This window comes from Oncorhynchus mykiss, unplaced genomic scaffold (assembly GCF_013265735.2).
Source record: "Oncorhynchus mykiss isolate Arlee unplaced genomic scaffold, USDA_OmykA_1.1 un_scaffold_215, whole genome shotgun sequence".
Lineage (NCBI taxonomy): Eukaryota > Metazoa > Chordata > Actinopteri > Salmoniformes > Salmonidae > Oncorhynchus > Oncorhynchus mykiss.
The window spans coordinates 4,230-26,358 of record NW_023493685.1 but is presented as its reverse complement, the minus strand read 5'-3'; the positions used below and the strand labels follow the sequence as shown (position 1 = coordinate 26,358).

General features: G+C 40.7%; 2 protein-coding genes across 3 annotated transcripts; both read right to left on the bottom strand.

The window, feature by feature from the left end:
• Window positions 1-1,059: 1,059 nt before the first annotated feature.
• On the bottom strand, window positions 1,060-3,780 carry LOC110538785 (parvalbumin beta 1). Its single transcript, XM_036972962.1, has 5 exons — window positions 3,630-3,780; window positions 2,748-2,814; window positions 2,435-2,567; window positions 2,146-2,255; window positions 1,060-1,361 (listed from the first exon to the last, which is right to left on the bottom strand). The coding sequence occupies exons 2-5, from the start codon at window positions 2,806-2,808 to the stop codon at window positions 1,336-1,338; spliced, it is 330 nt and encodes a 109-aa protein (XP_036828857.1). The 5' UTR covers window positions 2,809-2,814; window positions 3,630-3,780; the 3' UTR covers window positions 1,060-1,335.
• Window positions 3,781-13,931: 10,151 nt separating this feature from the next.
• On the bottom strand, window positions 13,932-21,112 carry LOC110538786 (parvalbumin beta). 2 transcript variants are annotated; one of them, XM_036972980.1, is made up of 6 exons: window positions 21,095-21,112; window positions 17,868-18,015; window positions 17,164-17,250; window positions 16,179-16,311; window positions 14,543-14,652; window positions 13,932-14,216 (listed from the first exon to the last, which is right to left on the bottom strand). In XM_036972980.1, the coding sequence occupies exons 1-6, from the start codon at window positions 21,095-21,097 to the stop codon at window positions 14,194-14,196; spliced, it is 504 nt and encodes a 167-aa protein (XP_036828875.1). In that variant the 5' UTR covers window positions 21,098-21,112; the 3' UTR covers window positions 13,932-14,193. The 2 variants fall into 2 exon arrangements, with proteins under 2 accessions (XP_036828875.1, XP_036828876.1); XM_036972981.1 differs by lacking the exon at window positions 21,095-21,112 and having other exon boundaries at window positions 17,868-18,024.
• Between the last annotated feature and the right edge of the window lie 1,017 nt (window positions 21,113-22,129).

Here is a 22,129-nt window from a genome sequence, read left to right as displayed (position 1 = left end):
TATTACAGATAACGTTCAGATAAAAATGTAACCTATCGAGGGAATCGTATCAGCTTTCATGATTATTATATTCATTATATTATATTTCACTACCCTGAATACACCTCAGTACGCACCTCTGGCTATATTTAGGGGAAACGCTGCCTTGGGAAGATTACTCACTGTCTTTGTGTTTGCCGCCATCTAGTGGACTCCTAACGCCGACGCATGGACTATACTCCCATGTGGGGCTGCTAAATTCTGTCAGTAGGTCAACTGTAATACCGCACATCAAGCCATAGAGACGTTTTTAATGAGGGCTTTATACATACATTGATTGACTAAAAACAATATAAAACATATTGAAGCATGTGTTTTGGCCATATATACTGTATGTATGCAGACTCTAAGGCAATGGTTCCTAACCTTTTTCGGTTAATGTACCACCAACTGAATTTAGCTCTGCCGTAGTACCCCTGGAGTACCCCCTCATGTGCATTTTACCAGTAGGTCTATGGTCTCATGAGTCTTCTCGAGTACCCCCTGCAGATAGGCCAAGTACCCCCAGGGGTCCTAGTACCCCCGGTTAGGAACCAATGCTCTACGGTACTGTGTCGAACATAATTGGAATCACTTGAACTCCCAATCATTGTCTCTAGTCTAGGATAGGAAGTCAATTATGGATGAATATATTGTTTAAGTAGAACATTTATGTTACCTATTTTCATATGAGGGCGGAAAAACTAAATTGGTGCTTGGCCATGCTGTCATTTGTTTTATTGACTTTTATTGTCCTTCTCTCTCGCTCTGTCTCTCTGTCTCTCTGTCTCACACCTCGGTTTGTGTGTGCCTGTGCGCCTTTGTGTGTAAACTTGTACTTGCACAATGATCGTCGTGTTTTTTTTATTATCAGCAAAACATGACAAATAGACTATGTGTCATGAATTATTATGTATAATTATTAGCGAATAAAATGGCAGGCGTTTTCTCAATTACAGTTCATATAAACCGGTTCCATTTATGTGTGTGAAGTTAAACTTATGGCATCTGAACTCAGATAAACACATTTGATTAATTAAATAGGAAATAATACAAAGACCTTTTATTCCAAAAGAATATTGATTATTTTTTATCTATCGTCCTTTCCTGAAAAGTGCATCATAGATTTTACAGTAAGCAAAATTCGTATAAGACATGAACACATCCGCGCTACATTCACAATCATCATTTTGGACAGTGTGCCGCACAGGAGGAAACTTCTTGCAAGCAAATGTATAAAAAGTATTTATATTCAGATGAAATGGGGAGGTCTTGGGCAATATTGTTTCTTCAGGTGAGGTCTTGGTCAGTTGCTCTTTATTGCTTAACCAATACAGCGAACTCTGCAAAAGAAAAATACAACCATTAACCCTTTCCAGTGTCTTATAACGTTCATGTACTTTCTTAGGCCTTAATATAGATTGACACCAGATCATAAACATCGTTATTAATATTCAAGCAGTGGTGAAAAAAGTACCCAATTGTCATACTTGAGTAAAAGTAAAGATACCTTAATAGAAAGTTACTCAAGTAAAAGTGAAAGTCACCCAGTAAAATACTACTTGAGTGAAAGTCTAAAAGTATTTGGTTCTAAATATACTTAAGTATCAAAAGTAAATGGAATTTGTAAAATATACTTAAGTACCACAAGTATAAATAATTTCAAATTCCTTATATTAAGCAAAGCAGATGGTACCATGTTCTTGCATTTAAAATGTACAGATAGCCAGGGGTACACTCCAACACTCAGACATCAATTTGACAGAATATGAATTTGTGTGTAGTGAGTCAGCCAGATAAGAGGCAGTAGTGATGACCAGGGATGTTCTCTTGATAAGTGCATGAATTGGACCATTTTCCTGTCCTGCTAAGCATTCAACATGTAACGAGTACTTTTGGGTGAAGGAAAACGTATGGAGTAAAAAGTACATCATTTTCTTTAGGAATGTAGTGAAGTAAAAGTGAAAGTAGTCTAAAATATGAATAGTAAAGTAAAGTACAGATACCCCCCAAATACTACTTAAGTAGTACTTTAAAGTAGTTTTACTTAAGTACATTACACCACTGTATGTATGCAAGTGACATTGGTTAACGCATTGATTATCCCATGTAGGCTATGTTTCGTACCATCAATTCCAATCATGCCATCACCATCGGCATCACCAGCCTTGAGGAAAGCCTTTGTCTCTGCATCGGTAAGTACCCTGGCCTTGGGGCAAAAGTTCTGAAGGAACAGCCTAGAGAAAGAGACACAAATATTAGTTTAGTTTAATTTGAATGTATGCAGACCAATGCACTAATGTACCCTGACTTTTACAATGCATGCGCACGGATACAATTGGATAAAGTGGACAGTCTCCTGCATTGGTTTAATCAATTGTCTGTTATTTGTACTGTAATGGTGCATGGCTCTTACTTCAGCTCCTCCACCTCAATAAAGCCACTTGCATCCTGGTCAATGACCTTGAAAGCCTTCTTGACGTCGTCGGCGGACTTCGAGGCAAAGCCAATCGTATGGAAGAAGGTCTTGAAGTTGAAGCTGTCGGCGGCTGTAACGCAAATATGAAGGATATATGCCTATTGTGTAACCTGCAAGTAAACACACAATGCAACTACAGCCTAGAGAGGTAATCGTGTGTTCATATTGCTAATTTCACATTTATCATACAACATACTTGTGTTGAAAGGGCTTTTTAGGTGGAGGGGGAAGTAAACGAACTAGGGCCTACCTTTGCACGCTTCCAATGCGGTTTTGATGTCAGCCTCTTTACACAGATGGGCACAGGCCATTTTGAGCTGAATGTTGAAAAAAAGGGAGAAATTGTTACTTTAATACAATTTTGATTTAGCATTTCAACGTTCGGTATTGAGCATTGCATTTAATCTACAACATGTTTGAGAGGTTATTACCAGGCAAGTACTAAACTATTATTATGTTGTGCAATACCAGGGCACAAAAAAATTATGATAAAAAATAGGAACAAATCACCAAACACTCGGACTTTCTACCAAACAAAATTTCAGCACGACTCAATCCATTTTATTGAATTTAAAATAGATAATCCACTTCATTACGCAGGATGTCAAACAAATATTTCAAACCGACCAGCCACTGTTTACCGGCATTTGGCTGGTGGTCTTTTGATAAAAGTAGAGCCCCTTTCACCATCCGTGTGATTATAACGCAATGAGCCAGATCAAATCAAATGTGTCAAGCTGCCCTCAAATGTGTCTGTCTCGACCAATGGGTGTAATTTGGGAATTCATATCAAATCCAATTGAAACGTTTTTAGTGGTTCCCAAAAGGAAAGCCCTGATAGTTAAGGCAGCCCACTGCACATGTTGGTCTTTGATAAAGATGTTGATGTGCATTCCAAACGTTCCATCTGAGAAACTGATTTGCAATTGTCCAAATCCGTCCCGCTCCGGGGTGCGTCCAAATACAGAAACAACATCTCAGCCTTTGGGTGTTTTGGATGACGCAACGGCTTGCAGTCCCACGTAAATTGTAAAGAGCGCATATGATAAAATGTACAGCAAAAGCCTGGATGCTGTTGCATTTTTCTGGATCCTGGGTTCCTGTACTTCCTTCGCACCGCACTGAAACTCACCTCTGACGTCTTTGGTGAACGGTTGATAGAGAAGACTTCAGGCGACTGCAGCGAGTGGTGTTCCCATCGATACTGCTGACCTTATATACTTTCACTCAACCGAAACCCGAGGCATAATGTAACCGACACCGGAGGGGGTGGGGGGATTGTCCACTGGCAAGAGATCCGATCTATTTTAAGTTTCATAAATGAAGATGCTTAAAAGGTGCGTTTGAAAAAAGTCCATAATATCCCCCATTGCTAAGAATATGTTCTGCTGAGTGATAGGGATGGAATCGACGGTTGCTAAAAAGATTCTGACCGTTTATATTGAGAGGTTCTTGTAGCCTATGGATATCAACGCGGTCATTAGTGAAGTTTCTAAGGAGGGTTGTAGTGTTCATGTAATATGCATGCATATGCTGGACTTGAGAGGTCTGTTTAAAACGATTTTGTGTTACTCTGAATGTCTTTGTAAGAGTTTCCAATCATTAATTGCATTAAGGTGAAGTATTGGATGTGCGTAAACCGTGTTGGTTTAGAGAAAATATGATGCTTTTATGATTTAATAGTTTCATATTATAAGAAATGAGGCTACACTAAACGTTTAATATTTTACATGAGAGCAATTTACTTGCAACATTTTTATGATTGCCTAAGATTTTATCATGCAATGTCTCGTGAAAGCAAATTTACGCATGATCTTCCACATTCATTGGTGTATCCCGGACTAAACGTGCATAGCCAAAAAGTGTCTGCCGCTTCTGTAAGCCTATAAATGTAATACGATCATGTGGAGTAGCCTACAGTAAGTTGTACTATACTTCATGTCTAGCCTATACTGCACGCTCAAGTCCTTTGCATTTGTATATTTTTGTTACCCTTTACATCGCTCAGAGTACTTGGAAAATAAAGGAAAATATGTCTCAAAACAAACGTCGATATACTGTTTATTACTTTCACATGGTTTGGCTACTGGATAGAACACAATGCACCATTCCACCATAATGTTTAACTGTTCATTACGCAGTTTTACAGCAAATGTATATTAAAGTTTACAGCGAACATTATATTTTTTTCTGCAGGTGGCATCACTGTCCTATCTTTGACTGGAGGTGTTGTGCGGGGATAAACTATCACGACACCTATTTTTCTGTCTGGAAAATGAATTGATTGCGGCACGCTTATGTCGCAAAAGTGTTGCGTGTTGTATTACCGGATACATTCCTTAGTTGGGTAGTTACTATGTTGCACCAATGGGGTCAGTGATACACTGATTGGCTGAACACAGTCTGTGTACATGTTTTGACTGTTAAATGAGAGGATATGGAATTAATTATCTTAGATAAGCTATAATAGGACAATTGTTAGTTAGCTACTGTAAATTATTTACTGTAAGTCACTTTTAATTATATGTCAAATAAACAACCTACAAATACATTGCAAGATGTGCCACAAGTTTTCAAAAATTATGCAGATAAACACAATCTGACATGACTGAAAATACCACCATCTCCTTAAGTATTTATAAGGGAACCCCACACACTGGTTACACTGTATTTAACATGTATTTAAAATGTCCCGCTGACTCAACATAATGACACAAGGCTATTCTTGGCCATTCTGTTGCAGTGTCAGTTTTCTCCAGCACTTTGTCCCCTTCACCAAAGTGGAAGTGCCATCCAGAGAGGGAGGATCCATGAGGGGGCAGCAGGCGGGCAGACCTGCAAGGCTCTATCAGAGTAATATGAAATATATCCTCTGCAAATCCCTTAGGAAGTATACCAGTGATGCCCAAGGACTTCCCCCACACTAGAAGCATGCCAGGACCTGGTCCAAATCCTACAGGACTCCCCTCTCCGATCTGGGCGTTATTAAAACAGGTGCACGTCTCTCTCTCTCCCCTCGTAACCTCTCACACTAGCAATGACCTTATAGATAGACACACAGGATACATTTGAAAACTCCTCAAATGTTCTCCAAAAGCCTGAATTCCAGATCTGTTTGTGCTGTCTTGGTGTGATAGTGACAAAGGAGTTCACAAGACAGCACATACATTATAAATCTGGAACTAAGCCTTATTTCTCACCACATTGGTTTCGAAAGCATCGAGGGGCAAAGCTGGAAAGACAATGTTTACACCAAAATAGTATTTATTACTGGGTTTTCACTATTCCTCGAAAGTGTAGATACGATTGTACAATTTTCACAAGCCATTTTCAGATCATTATAACACATCCAAATACCATTAACAATACACTGTAAGGACATTGTGCTCCATCTTGAGAAATATAGTCCGCATAAATAAATAAAAATATGAATTTAGCTGAAAGTTAGTGATTCTGGTTCCGTGAAAAGCGGTGGATCTTGGTCAATGGACAATTATGCCTTTACAAGGGCAGGAAACTCTGTGAAATGTGGATAGAGTTTAATTATCATTAGTATTGTGCAAAATATGCTCAACCAAGAATATTGACCATATAGTTCATGTTTGAATAATACGATGCAGTCAACAAATCAGAAAATCAGTGTCCACCTGCTGCAGTAGTACTGAAAAAAAGACAAAAACCTCTTGCTCTTATACACACAAGGCAGTCAATGTAGCAAATCTCCTCTAGTGTTGTTTTTCCTTGTTAACGTCATGTGGTCAGGAAAAACTCTGGGTCCCAGCTATATGTCCAATTTCTTTGTTACCAGTACACCAACATATCATCCCTGCAGTGTCCCTCAACCATGATGAGCTGGGTTAAAGTTCTCTTACTGTCAACTCCAATCTTGCCATCACCATCCTCGTCCTCAGCCACCAGGAAAACCTTGGTCACTTTGTCTGTGAGTACTCTGTCGCTGGCAGAGAAGTTCTGCAGGAACAGCCAGAGAGAGAGAGATGATGGAGGGAGGGATGTTGGTTTAGTGTAGCTTATAAAACTTTGTCTACTCAGACCAGTATTACTGTTCCAGCTTGCTGATTGTTACTTAGTGTAATGCATTTTGCACAGAGAATTTTCAACTAACATTTTCTTGGTGATACTTCCTCAATTCCCGACCATGAAGACAACGCATGTCTTTTAAACTTCCATGTCTAGTTGCAGGTGGTTCGTTTGAATTTAGAAAATGTTCCATTATTAAACAAAATCCTTTTTTTGCTCCATAAAGTAATCCAGCAATGTGTAAGACGCCACCTTTTTCAAATCTTCTCTCAGGTGCCGCATGTCATGAGCGCAACTCAGAAATTAAGTGTTGCGTTGAATGACACTCACCTGTCTTGATCAATGAGAATATTTGAAATAAACAAGATGGCGGCAAGCTCATCACCAAACTCAGGGCCCTGGGTCAGGAAACCACCCTCAGCAACTGGATCCTGGAAGGTCTGTTATGGAAACTGCTCCGCTCTCGACTGCAATGCCCTTCAGCAGGTGTTGAAGACGGCCCAGTACATCACAGGTACTGTACTCCCACCCATACAGGACATCTACTCCAAGCGATGCCTGAGGAAGGCCCTCAACATCATCAAGGACCTTTCACAACATCATCAAGGACCTCTCACAACATCATCAAGGACCCCTCACAACATCATCAAGGACCCCTCACAACATCATCAAGGACCCCTCACAACATCATCAAGTACCCCTCACAACATCATCAAGGACCCCTCACAACATCATCAAGTACTCCTACTATTCTATTTTATTGTTTGAAAGTTTTATTGTTTTAAAGTTTTGTAAATATTACAAAAATGTAAATGTATTACTGTTTCTTTAGCCATTTACTTTCTGCTATGTTTGCTGCAGTGTTGAGAGGTGAACCTGCAGGTCAGCATTTCATTCACTGTGGACTCCATGTATATCAGTTGTACAGCATGATGATGAATAAACCAACTATAACGCCTCAAATGTGTACCAAATATACAAATGTGTTATTGGAAATTGTAAATAGTCCGGTGGCCATTTGATGAATTGTTCAGCAGTCTTATGGCTTGGGTCTAGAAGCTGTTAAGGAGCCTTTTGGTCCTAGACTTGGTGCTCCGGTACCGCTAGCAGAGAAAACTCTCTATGACTAGGGTGGCTGGAGTCTTTGACAATTTTCAGGGCCTTTCTCAGGCACCGCCTGGTATAGAGGCCCTGGATGGCAGGAAGCTTGGCCCCAGGGATGTATCGGGCCGTACACACTACCCTCTGTAGCACCTTAGGGTCAGATGTGGAGCAGTTGTCATACCTGGCGGTGATGCAACCGGTCAGGATGCTCTCAATGGTGCAGCTGTAGAACTTTTTGAGGATCTGGGGACCCATGCCAAATCTTTTCAGTCTCCTGAGGGAGCCCTCTTCACGACTGTCTTGGTGTGTTTGGATCATGATAGTTTGTTGGTGATGTGGACAAGGAATTTGAAACTCTCGACCCGCTCCACTACACTACAGCCCTGTTGATGTTAATGGTGGCCTGTTCGGCCCTCCTTTTCCTGTAGTTCACGATCAGCTCCTTTGTCTTGCTCACATTGAGGAAGAGGTTGTTGTCCTGGCACCACACTGCCAATTATCTGACCTCCCTATAGGTTGTCTCATCGTTCTCGGTGATCAGGCCTACCACTGTTGTGTCGTCAGCAAACTTAATGATGGTGTTGGAGTCGTGTTTGGCCCCGCAGTCGTGGGTGAACAGGGAGTACAGGAGGGGACTAAGTACACACCCCTGAGGGGCCCCAGTGTTGGGGATCAGCATGGCAGACGTGTTGTTGCCTAGCCTTACCACCTGGGGGCACCCGTCAGGAAGTCCAGGATCCAGTTGCAGAGGGAGGTGTTTAGTCCCAGGGTCCTTAGCTTAGTGATGAGCTTCATGGGCACTATGGTGTTATCTGTCTATGCTGGTGATATATTGAGCATCTTTTCTGGCTCTATTATGCACTGTAGAAAGTATACTATACAACGAGTACTTTGTGAAACACACAAGTGAAACACAATCTGACATAGTAGGTTTGAAGTGAAGAAAAATTGGACCTGCTGATTTTTGTTGACAAACTGGTATAATTCGTACCTGAGCGGTCACATCAGCTGCAGCAAGAAGTGCGGCCATTGTCTGGGAAATTATAATGTTCTTACATTTAACTGTTAACACTGTCAACACTATAGGGGTCACATTTAGACGTTGTTTTCAAGAGTGAATAACCCACGAGGTTACATTAAGGTTAAAATTAAGATGAATAGAAAGACAAGATATATATTTTAACGTTTTTAAATGAGTAGTATTATATTTTATTTGCCACTGTGGGAAGAAATAGATGCCAACTCTGTAAATCGATCCAAACGTGTGCGTCATGCGCACAACTCCAACTTGGCGCAAAACATGCAGTGCTAGTCGGTTCGGCCACAGATTTGACTAATTACCAATTTCTCAATCTTTTCAGCGTGTAGAAGCATTTATAATGTAATCTTTTTTTTCATCACTTTGACAAATTAGTGACATGTGGGGAAATAATGTTTTTAAAGCTACATTACATTGTAGCCCTTTACATTCACACCTATATGGATTGAAAATGGCAAATTTGGGCACTGATAAACTCCTAAATCAGAGAGCAGTGGCTATACATGACGTCAAAGCTCTGGCTCTGCACTTCACAGCACTGTATGTTTTTATTTTACTTTGACTGACAGCTGTTCTGAACTTGTGTTGGAACTTGAGCACCTCATACGACAGTTGCAGCCTGGCCCCATCACTCCCGCTAATTGGGAAACTTTTGCAAATGTTTTGTTGTCTGAGGAAAATGCTGTAAATTATGAAGACTCTATGTATTTTTGAAAAAGGAGACGTTGAAGATTATAATAAATACCACTTTGATGTCATATAAGCAAGCCAAACACCCATGAGTCCAAATGTGCACTTCACATTTTCATATCCTAAAACCCATGTCACATACAGTGTCAATGTTTCTGATGTACAGTTAGAATATGAAATTTCGTCTTACCCTGCGTTGTTCTGAACATAATGAGCCTATGTTTGTCTTTTGTGAAGAAAATTAGCCGCGGAACATGCACCAGAATGCACTAATGACTCCCTTCAAAGCGCACCAAAATTATTATATTTTTCCCTGAATTGCATTGTGAAAGCCTAAAACTGTAATATCGTGTTGGCAACAGAACATGCTTTTAAATCATGCTCGCCTGACCCAGATTGCAATTTATAATGGACTGTTTTGGGATTTTGTAAACAACAACAGTAATTGTGTGATGGCAGGGTTGCAGGGTTGTGTTACTCACAAAATAACTATGTGTACTTGCTCTAGGAGAGCTTAAAAAAAAAAGCACCTTATAGTTGAAGACTCTTCTTTGAGTAAAATGACTTAGGAACTGTGCACAATTTGGAGAGGTGTGTGGCCACTTGGAGACACCAGGTTGTCCTCTCACTCAAACCTTGTCATTTATTTGTCTTATTTTGCACCTAACCCGCATTTTCCAGGAATGTTCGTGTCATGTTACTGAATGTTTCCATAGTATTTTCAGATTTCGTTATCAACAAATGCCGCGAGAAGTAAAATGCACATAGAAGTAAAATGCACGAGAAGTACGAGAAGTAAAACGCACATAAAATCAACAACGTAATGTTTGGATTCAGTCTTGTGTCAGTCAGGTGAACCGTTGTGTCTAATAATTTTCCCATCATTTTCAAACTGTTCCCTTTCAATTGATACCATTGTTATGCATATGATTTTCATATTTCTTCTGCAAGAAACATTTCAATTTGTCCCTATCCATATAAGCCAATTTCCACGAGTGTAAAAGGTTAAATAGACTATTTTAAATAATTATAGGCGTATTGTTTATGTGGTAAATATAGGCTACTATTTTTTGGGTTTGCTTGTAATACGAGTGTGTAATATGAGTCAGTAAATGGAATTACATTCACGACATCTGTAACAGAATCACCCTCTATTTCACGCCTATCAGAGGCATTTAGACAATGACCCCCATCTCAGGAAACCCAACTTTTCGAGGCATAGCTTTTGGTGATTGTCTCTTTTGAGTAACATCTGGCATTTGTAAAAAATAAAACTATTAGTTATTCCATTCGATTACTCTTTATTTTTCTCTATTTGAAAGGAGGTGCTTTACAAGCCCCGTTTTGTTTTTTTTACCTCTCCATACACGCTGCACGTGTACTTCTATTTTGTCTTCTAATTATCATAATCTTATTGTTTTGCAAATAAATAAAATAAAGAGGAGAACAAATCAGTGACTAATGATTATAACGGATGGTAAGAAGCTCAAAGTGTTATCCACCTTCACAACTGCTGTCCATAAATGATCAAGTTTGCCTCTGCTGAAAATTGTCCCTAAAATGTTTTTAATCAATTTTTACTGAGAGGTCCAGTGCTCCATGTAAGATTTTGGTTCCATATTCACTATTCTGATGTATTCCAATTCAATGCCCCCATCTGAGATCCCTTTGCGCACTGAAGTTCCTTCGGAGAGCGCACATCCTACTCACCTTTACGCTGCGTGAAGGCAAGTGAAAAACAGTGGATAACTCGAGTTGGCTGACCCTAACCCATTTCCTTCTGTTTTGTATTACCGTGACCCACACCATTTATAGGAGTTTGAGTCCCCGTTACTATATCAGCATCGGTTTTGCTAAATAATTGCTATTTTTAACGTAACAAATTAGGTTGTTCAGGGGCTCTGAGTTAGGGCCACGTGTGTGAGTGCCTAAAGACATGGCAAGGTCATAGCCGCCTTGAAACCAAAGTAGGCTAGGGAGTGACTTCATGGACCAACCATTCACGCATCTGGGCAGATAAAAGAAAATCTGTTGTTTGGGGATATCAATTTTCAGTCGCAGGCCAACCCTATTGATACAATGTAAAAACATTTTAAGCTCATAAAGTTACAAAATGTTTGGTTTCTTTTTCCAGGGTAGAATGTCAATATCATGATAGCCTATTAAGATATGTTGCTAAGGGTAGACCCATGGTAGAAAAGAACACTTCAGCTCTTCATGGCTTCATGCTTTTCCGTGATTGATCTAATTGATTTATTAATTGACACAAACACAGCTAGGCATATTATGCACGAAACATTTTGATATAGTCACTGTAATACGCATTCTGACCCTTCTGCGACTCCCCTGCATAGAGGACCATTAACAATTCCATGCAGGTTAACTGTCCACAGATTCAGTAAATACGTTTTTTAAATTAAGCCTCTTACCACCTGATCCTTCTTTGTAGGCAATGAGTTTAAATAATGCCGGCAACCTTTACGCCCATGTGTGTGAACTAGGCCTGGCTACAAAGGTTGAATGCTATGCTCATACACCAGCTATATAGACACTCCGAACAGTTTATTAGCTCTCAAACAACTTCACCTTGACATCGTGTTTATACCTGGATGGAATGGTAGAAAGAACGCCTTCCTTTCTCAATGCGACACTGCACTAACGGGAATAGCATGTCACCTGTGTGGTGTTGGATATAGAGTATCCGTCAGTCAGTTGGGAGATGAAGACAGATGGAGAGGGTATGAATGGAATTCGACGTGAGTGTCCTCCATCACCTTTTACCGCCTGAGAAAGAAAAGCCTTCGATCAATACAACTATTTACGAAACTGGGATGCCATGCAGAGCCACCCCACAGGACACATACATCAGTTAAACGGCTAGTTTTGATTTACATTTGGTTGAGTTGTCAACTAACATGGAAATCTGTCTTTTGGTCTAATGAGTCCAAATTCGAGATTTTTGGTTCCAACCGCCATGTCTTTGTGAGACACAGAGAATGTGAATGGATTATCTCCGCATGTGTGGTTCCCACCGTGAAACATGGAGGAGGAGGTGTGATGGTGTTGGGGTGCTTTGCTGGTGACACTGATGGTGATTTATTTATAATTGAAGGCATACTTAACCAGCAGGCTACCACAGCATTCTACAGTGATACGCCATCCCATCTGGTTTGTGCTTAGTGGGACTATCATTTGTTTTTCCACAGGACAATGACCCAACACATCTCCAGGCTGTGTAAGGGCTATTTGACCAATAAAGAGAGTGATGGAGTGCTGCATCAGATGACCTGGCCTCCACAATCACCCAACCTCAACCCAATTGAGATGGTTTGGGGTGAGTTGAACCGCAGAGTGAAGGAAAAGCAGCCAACAAGTGCCCAGCATATGTGGGAACTCCTTCAAGACTGTTGGAAAATAATTCCAGGTGAAGCTGGTTGGGAGAATGCCAAGAGTGTGCAAAGCATAGATCAAGACAAAGGGTGGCTACTTTGAAGAATCTAAAATCTAATATATTTTGATTTGTTTAACACTTTTTTGGTTACTACATGATTCCATATGTGTTATTTCATAGTTTTGATGTCTTCACTCTTATTATACAATGTAGAAAATAGTAAAAATAAAGAAAAACCCTTGAATGAGTAGGTGTGTCCAAACTTTTGACTGTTACTGTATATCTCTCTATTATGTGTGGGAATACTTTGGAACAGATTTCGGCCCGCGGGATGCCAGTTGGGGAACACTGCTATAGGCTCCAGCCTACTCAAATGACTTTATGTAGACTATAAGTGTAGCCTATAGGCTATAGCCTACCCAAACATTACGCATAATTGTATGCATATATCAAAATGAATGCGGTCGGCTTTTTCGTTTACAATAGATAATACAATGTTATATTTTATTCACATGATTCTTCATGGGCAAAGGCAGTTGTTAACACATCTATCGAAATAGGCATGTTTAGGTCTGACAAGTATTAATTTAAATTATCTCCAGCAGAAGGCGGTGTTAGTCCTGATATGGACACGCCATACACAACACACACAACATTGCATGAGTTTATCAAATGTTTTTATCATTTTTCCGACATATTTTGTTTTGCCTACATCTAACCATATTTAACCTGTCTGGACTCATTGCAGACTGACGTATCGCTGTCAGTACAGTATAAGTCGATTAAGATGTATTTAATTGATGCTTACAATAGGCTACTCATCTCATTGTCTTGATGAATGATCTCTCTTGTCGCCATCTACTCAAGAGGTTACCGTCACTTTGTGATGGACTGTAGTTGGCATCGTCCGGGCTCCGAGTCTTGTCCATGGTTGCGTGCTATAGGCACGCAGCCTCTCGCTTGCTTTATACTGCATCGGAAATGCAGCCTGCACAGGCCGTGGGCACTTTGCTTATATCATCACATTTAGAGCTGCGTTGTCTCTTGTAGGGCAATGCAGAACACACAATTAAAATGCACTGGGGTAATCAGGCTAATAGCTTAGACCCAAATACGCACTGAAACGCTAACATAACCTTGGGAACTGTAGTAAGACACACGGACATCATATCTACGTTTTACATCCTTTATTAAACCATACCAGTTACCCAATGGATAGACTGACACTCTTATACACCTAATATCCACAGCTACGAATTTATGTGCCAAGATGCACCATCAACCGGGGAGAGGACCAGCAGGCATGTAAATAGAGTCGCTGAGGTGGGCATTTCCCTCCAGACTTGCTGAATCTGGGCGTTTTGGGTTCCAGACGTTGTAAAAAGTACCAAAAGAAAGAAAAAAAAGAGACAGCCCTGATGAGGAGTGAAAGCTTCATTTCAGCAAAGCGCAGAACTCTGCAAGAGAACAGAGAAACAGAGCGATGACAAAGAGATATAGTGATCACCTGACGTGTGACCTCACAGCCAAATCACAGTGAATATTACATACGTTGAAAAAACTTGCTTTTATTTAGTTTATTCCACTATGCCTTTGCAGCATTCCTTCCTTCCTTCAGATGCAATATCCCCTATCATCTGGAATAATATCAAATATAATGATATACAACTGATGAAGATTAAACTATTATCAAGATGATATTTTGTGTCAGCATTGGACAGTCCCTCTGTTGCTCTCCTGTCAGTTGTGTGTAGTGCTTATGTGAGTGTACTGTAACCTGTACCTTCCATCCCTATCTTTCCATCCCCGTCTCTGTCTCCTGCCGCTAGGAGAGTTCTGGTCTCAGCATCAGTCAGCTCCCTGGCCCCTGAGGAGAAGTTCTGCAGGAATAATCTGGGGATCGACAAACAAAGAGAGGAGAAGGAGTGAAGAACTACACCTACATCTCATGTGTCAATGCTGCTTCATTCTATTGATATATAATGTATAGATCAAAGATCTTACTGAGTTACAGTTCATATTAGGAAATCAGTAAACTGAAATGAATTCATTAGGCCCTAAACTATGTATTTCACATGACTGGGAATACAGATATGCATCTGTTGGTCACATATACCTTAAAAATAAAGGTAGGGCCGTGGGTCCGAAAACCAGTCAGTATCTGCTGGGACCACCATTTGTCTCATGCAGCACGACACATCTCTTTCACATAGAGTTGATCAGGTTGTTGATTGTAGCTTGTGAAATATTGTCCCACTCCTCTTCAATGGCTGTGCGAAGTTGCTGGATATTGTCGAGAACTGGAACACAATCAGTCGATCCAGAGCATCCCAAACATGCTCAATGGGTGACATATCTGGTGAGTATGTAGGCTATTGAAGAACTGGGACATTTTCAGCTTCCAGGAATTTTCAACAGATCCTTGCGACATGGGGCCATGCATTATCATTCTGAAATATGACGTGATGGCGGCAGATGAATGGCATGACAATGGGCCTCAGGATCTCGTCAAGGTCTCTCTGTGCATTCAAATTGCCATTGATAAAATGCAATTGTGTTCGTTGTCCATAGCTTATGCCTGCCCATACCATAACCCCACCGCCACCATAGAACACTTTGTTCACAAAGTTATCATCAGAAAACCGCTTACCAACATGACGCCATACAAGCTGTCTACCATCTGCCTGGTACAGTTGAAACCGGGATTCATCCATGAAGAGCCTCTTCTCCAGTGTGCCAGTAGCCATCGAAGATGAGCATTTGTCCACTGAAGTCGGTTTTGACGACAAACTGAAGTCAGGTCAAGACCCTGGTGAGGACGACAAGCAGGCAAATAAGCCTCCATGAGATGGTTTCTGACAGGTTTTGTAGAAATTCTTCAGTTGTGCAAACCCATAGTTTCATCAGCTGTCCAGGTGTCTGTTCTCAGACAATCCCGCAGGTGAAGAAGCTGGATGTGGAGGTCCTGGGCTGGCGTGGTTACACGTAGTCTGCTGTTGTGAGGCCGGTTGGACGTACTGTCACATGTTCTAAAACGACGTGGGAGGTGGCTTATGGTAGATAAAGGAACATTAAATTCTCTGGCAACAGCTCTGGTGGACATTCCTGCAGTCACCAGGCCAATTGCACACTCCCTCAAAACTTGAGACATCTGTGGCATTGGGTTGTGTGACAAAACTGCACATTTTAGAGTGGCCTTTTATTGTTTAATCAGCTTCTTGATATGCCACACCTGTCAGGTGGATGGATTATCTTGGCAAATAATAAATGCTCACTAACAGGGATGTAAAGAAATTTGGGCACAAAATCTGAGCTAAATAAGCTTTTTGTGCGAATGGAACATTTCTGGGACCAACCCCTTCATGTGCACCTCCCTCCCTCCCTCTACACACAGCCACCCTCCCCAACTCATATCATACTTCAGCTCCTCTTCCTCTATGTATCCACTCTGGTCTTGGTCCAGGACTCTGAACACCCGTTGGCCCTCTGCCTCTGACTTGCCGGTCAGTCCCACTTGTGCAAAGAACAACTTGAAGTTGAATGTGCCTGGAGCTAATGGAGAGATGGGGAAAGTGATCAAGAGAAATGCGGAGAGATGTCGAGAGGAAGTGAAAGAGTGTGAGGAAAGAGAGATCCGACAGCATGACAAGAAGAGAGAACGGAGAGGGGGATGAATAGAGAGATGTAACATTCTCTCATGCGCTCTAATTACTTTCATTTGACTACTACAGACATTCACGATCACAAACACAAACCCTCTAGCATTTTAATGCCACTGAGCCATTACAATAATACGGTAGTTAAGGACATTATTATACAATCTAAACACACAGATTCACAGAAGACCTCAGGGAACCCATTCTAATGTGATCGTGTGACATTATGCTACAGATCAAATGTTTAAATCAATACATTTTTATTCACAGTTTATGCAGTTACAGAGAGTCACTCAGGTCATTATGAAAACCAAATGACTCATAAAGAACAGAGAAAGAGAATGATGGATCAAGTCTGTTAATGAAGTCTGAATAATATATTATACACCACAAACAGTTATGCTGATGATATACTGGAACGTGAGTATACAAGCATTTCCATGTGGGTGTATTCTGGATGGTGTGTTTTAGTCTGCTCTATGAAGCAGATGTAATGTGTAGCTAAATAATTAAATGCTGGTGGGCTGCAAATGAAGCCTGCTTGACTGGCTTGATTTAGACTTCTCTTCAATGCTCAGCATAAACACTGGTATCTGGGTGGTAACTGCTCTGCTGCTCCCCAGCCCCCTGGCTGCCTGGTTACCTGGATCCACCCTCCAACCTTCCCCCAATATAGGACCGCCCTTGGGAGTGGGACTCTTGGGTGTGTGTGTGTGTGTGTAATGGTGTGTTCACGTGTTTGACTCACCTTGACAAGCCTTGACGGCAGCCCTGATGTCCTCCTCTCTCAGCAACCCTGTAAACGCCATGGTTCTCTGTGCCTGAGGGACACGTGCTTACAAGAGGGAAACACATCACAATAAATGAAAGTGACACAGTGTGTTTTCCTGACACAAACAGTCAGGGTGTGTTTTTTGTAAAGCATCAGACAAATCCCTCATCAGCCTATCCTCCTTTAGCTTCGAGGTACTATATAGCTACTGTTTCTATGGAATTTATTCAATGACAATTGCTTGACTTTTCAAGCTGTGGCACTATGAATTAAACACTAAATACATTTTGCAAAACAATTACAAATTTGTCCAAAGTCTTGACGATGCAACTTGAAGGAACATTTTTTGAGAGGTCTGCGTCTGCACATGTCCTATTTTTTGTCTCCAAGCGAGACCGTGAGAGGTCTGCGTCTGCACATGTCCTATTTTTTGTCTCCAAGCGAGACCGTGAGAGGTCTGCACATGTCCTATTTTTTGTCTCCAAGCGAGACCGTGAGAGGTCTGCGTCTGCACATGTCCTATTTTTTGTTGCATTAGACCAAATTACATTGGATCACCTTTAAAAACCCTGAGATGCACAAAAACACTAATTAATACACAGAAAGATACATCAATCCCTACAGAACTGCAAAAAAAAAATCTATGCATAATATATCTCTAAGGCCTGGCTGGTACTAACCGTTATCTGGGTGAGGTGGTGTCCGCTCTGTAAGCCAGTGATGTGCAGATCTCTGCCTCTCTTGATTTTTGCCTATTACCCAACAGCACTCTCCTCCTGCAGCTTTGTGATCCAGAAAGCAAACATGACGTTTCTCTGTCCTCAAACCCTAGGAGATAACATCGCAATTGGAACTCCTCCTCCCCCTTCATTAGCTAATCAGAGCAGAACATTTTTCACAACTATTGTCAACTAACTTGCAGGGGGTAGAGCTTCCAACCCAGCCTGTCAATTGGCTTGATAGGAATAAACAATGCCAAACTATCCCATGGTGCATTATTGCATAATGGGGGTTTTCGATGTAGAAATATTAAGGGTTGACTATGATCCACAATGATGAGAAAAGATGCTAGGTTATATGTCTCTTTGGGGAGATTAAAGTCCCAGTCAGAATTTCACATTTTCTACAGATGTGAATGGAAAGAACCTGGGTGCCTCTGCAGAGTACAGTCCACTTCAGAGTCAACATCTACTCCATGTTATGCATTTTGTATGGATTATTAATAACCATAAATGATACATCTGAGTGAGTGTAAAGTAACAAACATGACATGGAATGAAAACACAGCAGTACAATTAGGGTCTTCAAATACTTACTTAATGTGTCCAGTCCATAAACCAACAAGTACACTGAATACTGTCAACACAGGATGTGTCATTAATAACAGATTTTAAAACTCCCATCACACCTTCTTACTATAGGCTATAGAAGCAGAGTTTCTAAGGTTCAGTCAAAAGTAATCAATGTTATCCCTTTGCTTGGATATGAAGGATGTGTCCAACTCCCTACCTGGCTCCCCCTGCCATATTCGACATAGATGCCAAACAAATTGATATGAAAACATAATGTAGGCCAATAGGTCTACTTAGCTATATTGTGGCTTATCTTATCTTATCTCATGTCAACTGGTTTCAGTTCAAATTGTTGCTATTGACCTCTTTATTATTTCTTTCTTTATTGCAGTTTTTTATGTACTGGTTCTATGCACACCCATTTGACTCCACCCACAAGCTCACACATACTACACTGATACTCCAACACACACATACTACATAAACTCACACATACTACATAATCTCACACATACTACACTGACACTCCAACACACACATACTACAATAAACTCACACATTCTACACTGACACTCCAACACATGCATACTACATAAACTCACACATACTACACTGACACTCCAACACACACATACTACATAATCTCACACATACTACACTGACACTCCAACACACACATACTACGTAAACTCACACATACTACACTGACACTCCAGCACACACATACTACATAAACTCACACATACTATACTGACACTCCAGCACACACATACTACATAAACTCACACATACTACACTGACACTCCAACACACACATACTACATAAACTCACACATACTACACTGACACTCCAACACACACATACTACATAAACTCACACATACTACACTGACACTCCAGCACACACATATTATGTAAACTCACACATGCTACACTGACACTCCAACACACACATACTACGTAAACTTGCGCATACTACACTGACACTCCATCACACACATACTACATAAACTCACACACATGCATAATGATGACATACACACACACACATAGGCACACTCACACACACACTGCTGCTACGCAGTTATATATCCTGATTGCCTAGTCACTTTTATCACTAGCTACCTACCAGTACATACTGTGTTACCTCAATTACCTAAACTACCTCGTACCCCTGCACATTGACTCGGTACAGGTACTCCTTGTATATACCCTCGTTATTGTTTTTATTGTGTTCCTATCTACTTTTTTATTTAGCAAATATTGTTCTTACTTTTTAAATCTGCATTGTCGGGTATAGGCTCGTAAGTAATCATTTCACTCTAAAGTCTACACCTGTTGTATTCGGCGCATGTGACCAATAAAATGTTATATGATAGGCATACCTTTCCAAGACCTTTGCACCCCACTAAGAAATAACAATTATAGGGGAAACACTGGATGTATAGCCTACAAGTCCATTAAATCAGGCAGGTAGAGTAGTTCATCTTTCATAAAGCACTGGAACATTGCTTGCATACCTCACATGTCAAGTGACTGGTCTAAAAACGCATCTCGCTTTACGTTTGACACAAAGCAATGGATGTGGACAGGGAATTCGAAGAATGATAGTGATTGGTCATATCGGTACATTAATACAGATTAATGGGTTGTGATTCGCTATTGTATATGTCTCAATATGCACGCCCCCATGCTATGACGTTGTAGAAACATGGCGCCTCTGAGGAGAGGTGGTGCCTGACAGTTTGGACTATTGATAAAATATTACGTGTGAATAAATGTAGAGCACTGCCGGCAAAGCGTATTTATCTAAATATTATTGTTCTAGAAAGGTAATAGACCTTTTCTATTTTTCATGGATAATGAAACGGCATTGTTTGAGGCATTGATAGCTCATGTTAGCTTGTCGTTGCTATTGACGCTAGCCAACGCGTTTAGTCATAATACAATGTTTGCGGTGCGGGCATTTTCATTTAGCCTGTAGATATAGCTATGTATTTAACTTATTAACAATGAAATTTACATTTTATTTAGTTTATTAGTATTAAGTTATAATTTGACGATTTTGGATTCTCATTAGCTAGTTAGCTAGCTAAGCTAAAAAGGATGGGGAGCCGTCATGGATTTGTGTTGTTGCTGGCGACTGGAATTTTTCTGTCGGCGTTATTTCTGGCCGAAGGTGCTCCGCTTCCGTATTCTGACACAACAGGTAAGATGACTCTAAATATATTTTGTTTACCATGTCACTGAATGAACTGTTACCACCAGTTATTTCCAATTAGTTTCAGGCCAATGCCATCATGCTAGTTAGATAATTAGTAAGAGGAATAGTGTAACAAGCTAGTTAACTAGTAAGCCATATCGCGCTAGCGACTCGCTCAACAAGCTAGCGCCAGGAAGATGGGCAGCTATTTAGATAACTAGCCTGTTAGCTTGCCAATGCTAACTAACGTTCAACATAGCCAGACAGCAACCGCCGAGGGACACGAAGGGGGTATTTTGTTGCTTGTTATAGATTTGAGAGGCGTTGAGCTAACGGTAGTATATCAATGCAATGTAGATTAGCTATTTTAACTGACTTGCTAGATTTGAAGGGTAGTAAACTCAGTACTCACCATACACCTGGCCAGTCCATTTACAACAGTAAGTTTTATCCAGTGCAGTTGTGCTTAGTAGTAGTAGTATCAGTTCATAACACAATTTGCCTTCAACAGTTCGCTCCTTGCTTTGATAGTTTGACAACTGTAACACTGGTTCTGATGAAGTGATTCACCTAATGGCAATGTGTGTTGACAACCATAACATCTGAAGTATAACTGGAACACCATTTAAAGCTATGTCTGATGAACCAAACTAGCCTTATCAAAGAAATACAGTGCATTCGGAAAGTATTCAGACCCCTTGACTTATTCCATATTTTGTTACATTACAGCTGTATTCTAAAATAAAGCAAAAAAGTTTTTTAGAAATGGTTGCAAATTTATAAAACATTCAAAACGAATACCTTATTTACATAAGTATTCAGAGCTTTTCCTATGAGACTCAAAATTGAACTTCGATGCATCCTTTTTCCATTGATCATCCATGAGATGTTTCTACAACTTGATTGGAGTCCACCTGTGGTAAATTCAATTGATTGGACATTATTTGGAAAGACACACACCTGTCTATATAAGATCCCACAGTTGACAGTGCATGTCAGAGCAAAAACCAAGCCACGAGGTTGAAGGAATTGTCCATAGAGCTCCGAGACAGGATTGTGTTGAGGCACAGATCTGGGGAAGGTTACCAAAAAATGTCTGCAGCATTGAAGGTCCCCAAGAACAGTGGTCTCCTTCATTGTTAAATGGAAAAAGTTTGGAATCACCAAGAGTCTTCCTAGAGCTGGCCACCTGGCCAAACAGCAATTGGGGGAGAAGGGCCTTGCTCAGGGAGTTGACCAAGAACCCGATGGTCACTCTGAAAGAGCTCCAGAATTCCTCTGTGGAGATGGGAGAACCTTCCAGAAGGACAACCATCTCTGCAGCACCATCAATCAGGCCTTTATGGTAGAGTGGCCAGACGGAAGCCACAGTAAATGGCACAAAACATCCCACTTGGACTTTGCCAAAAGGCACCTGAAGAACTTTCAGACCATGAGAAACAAGATT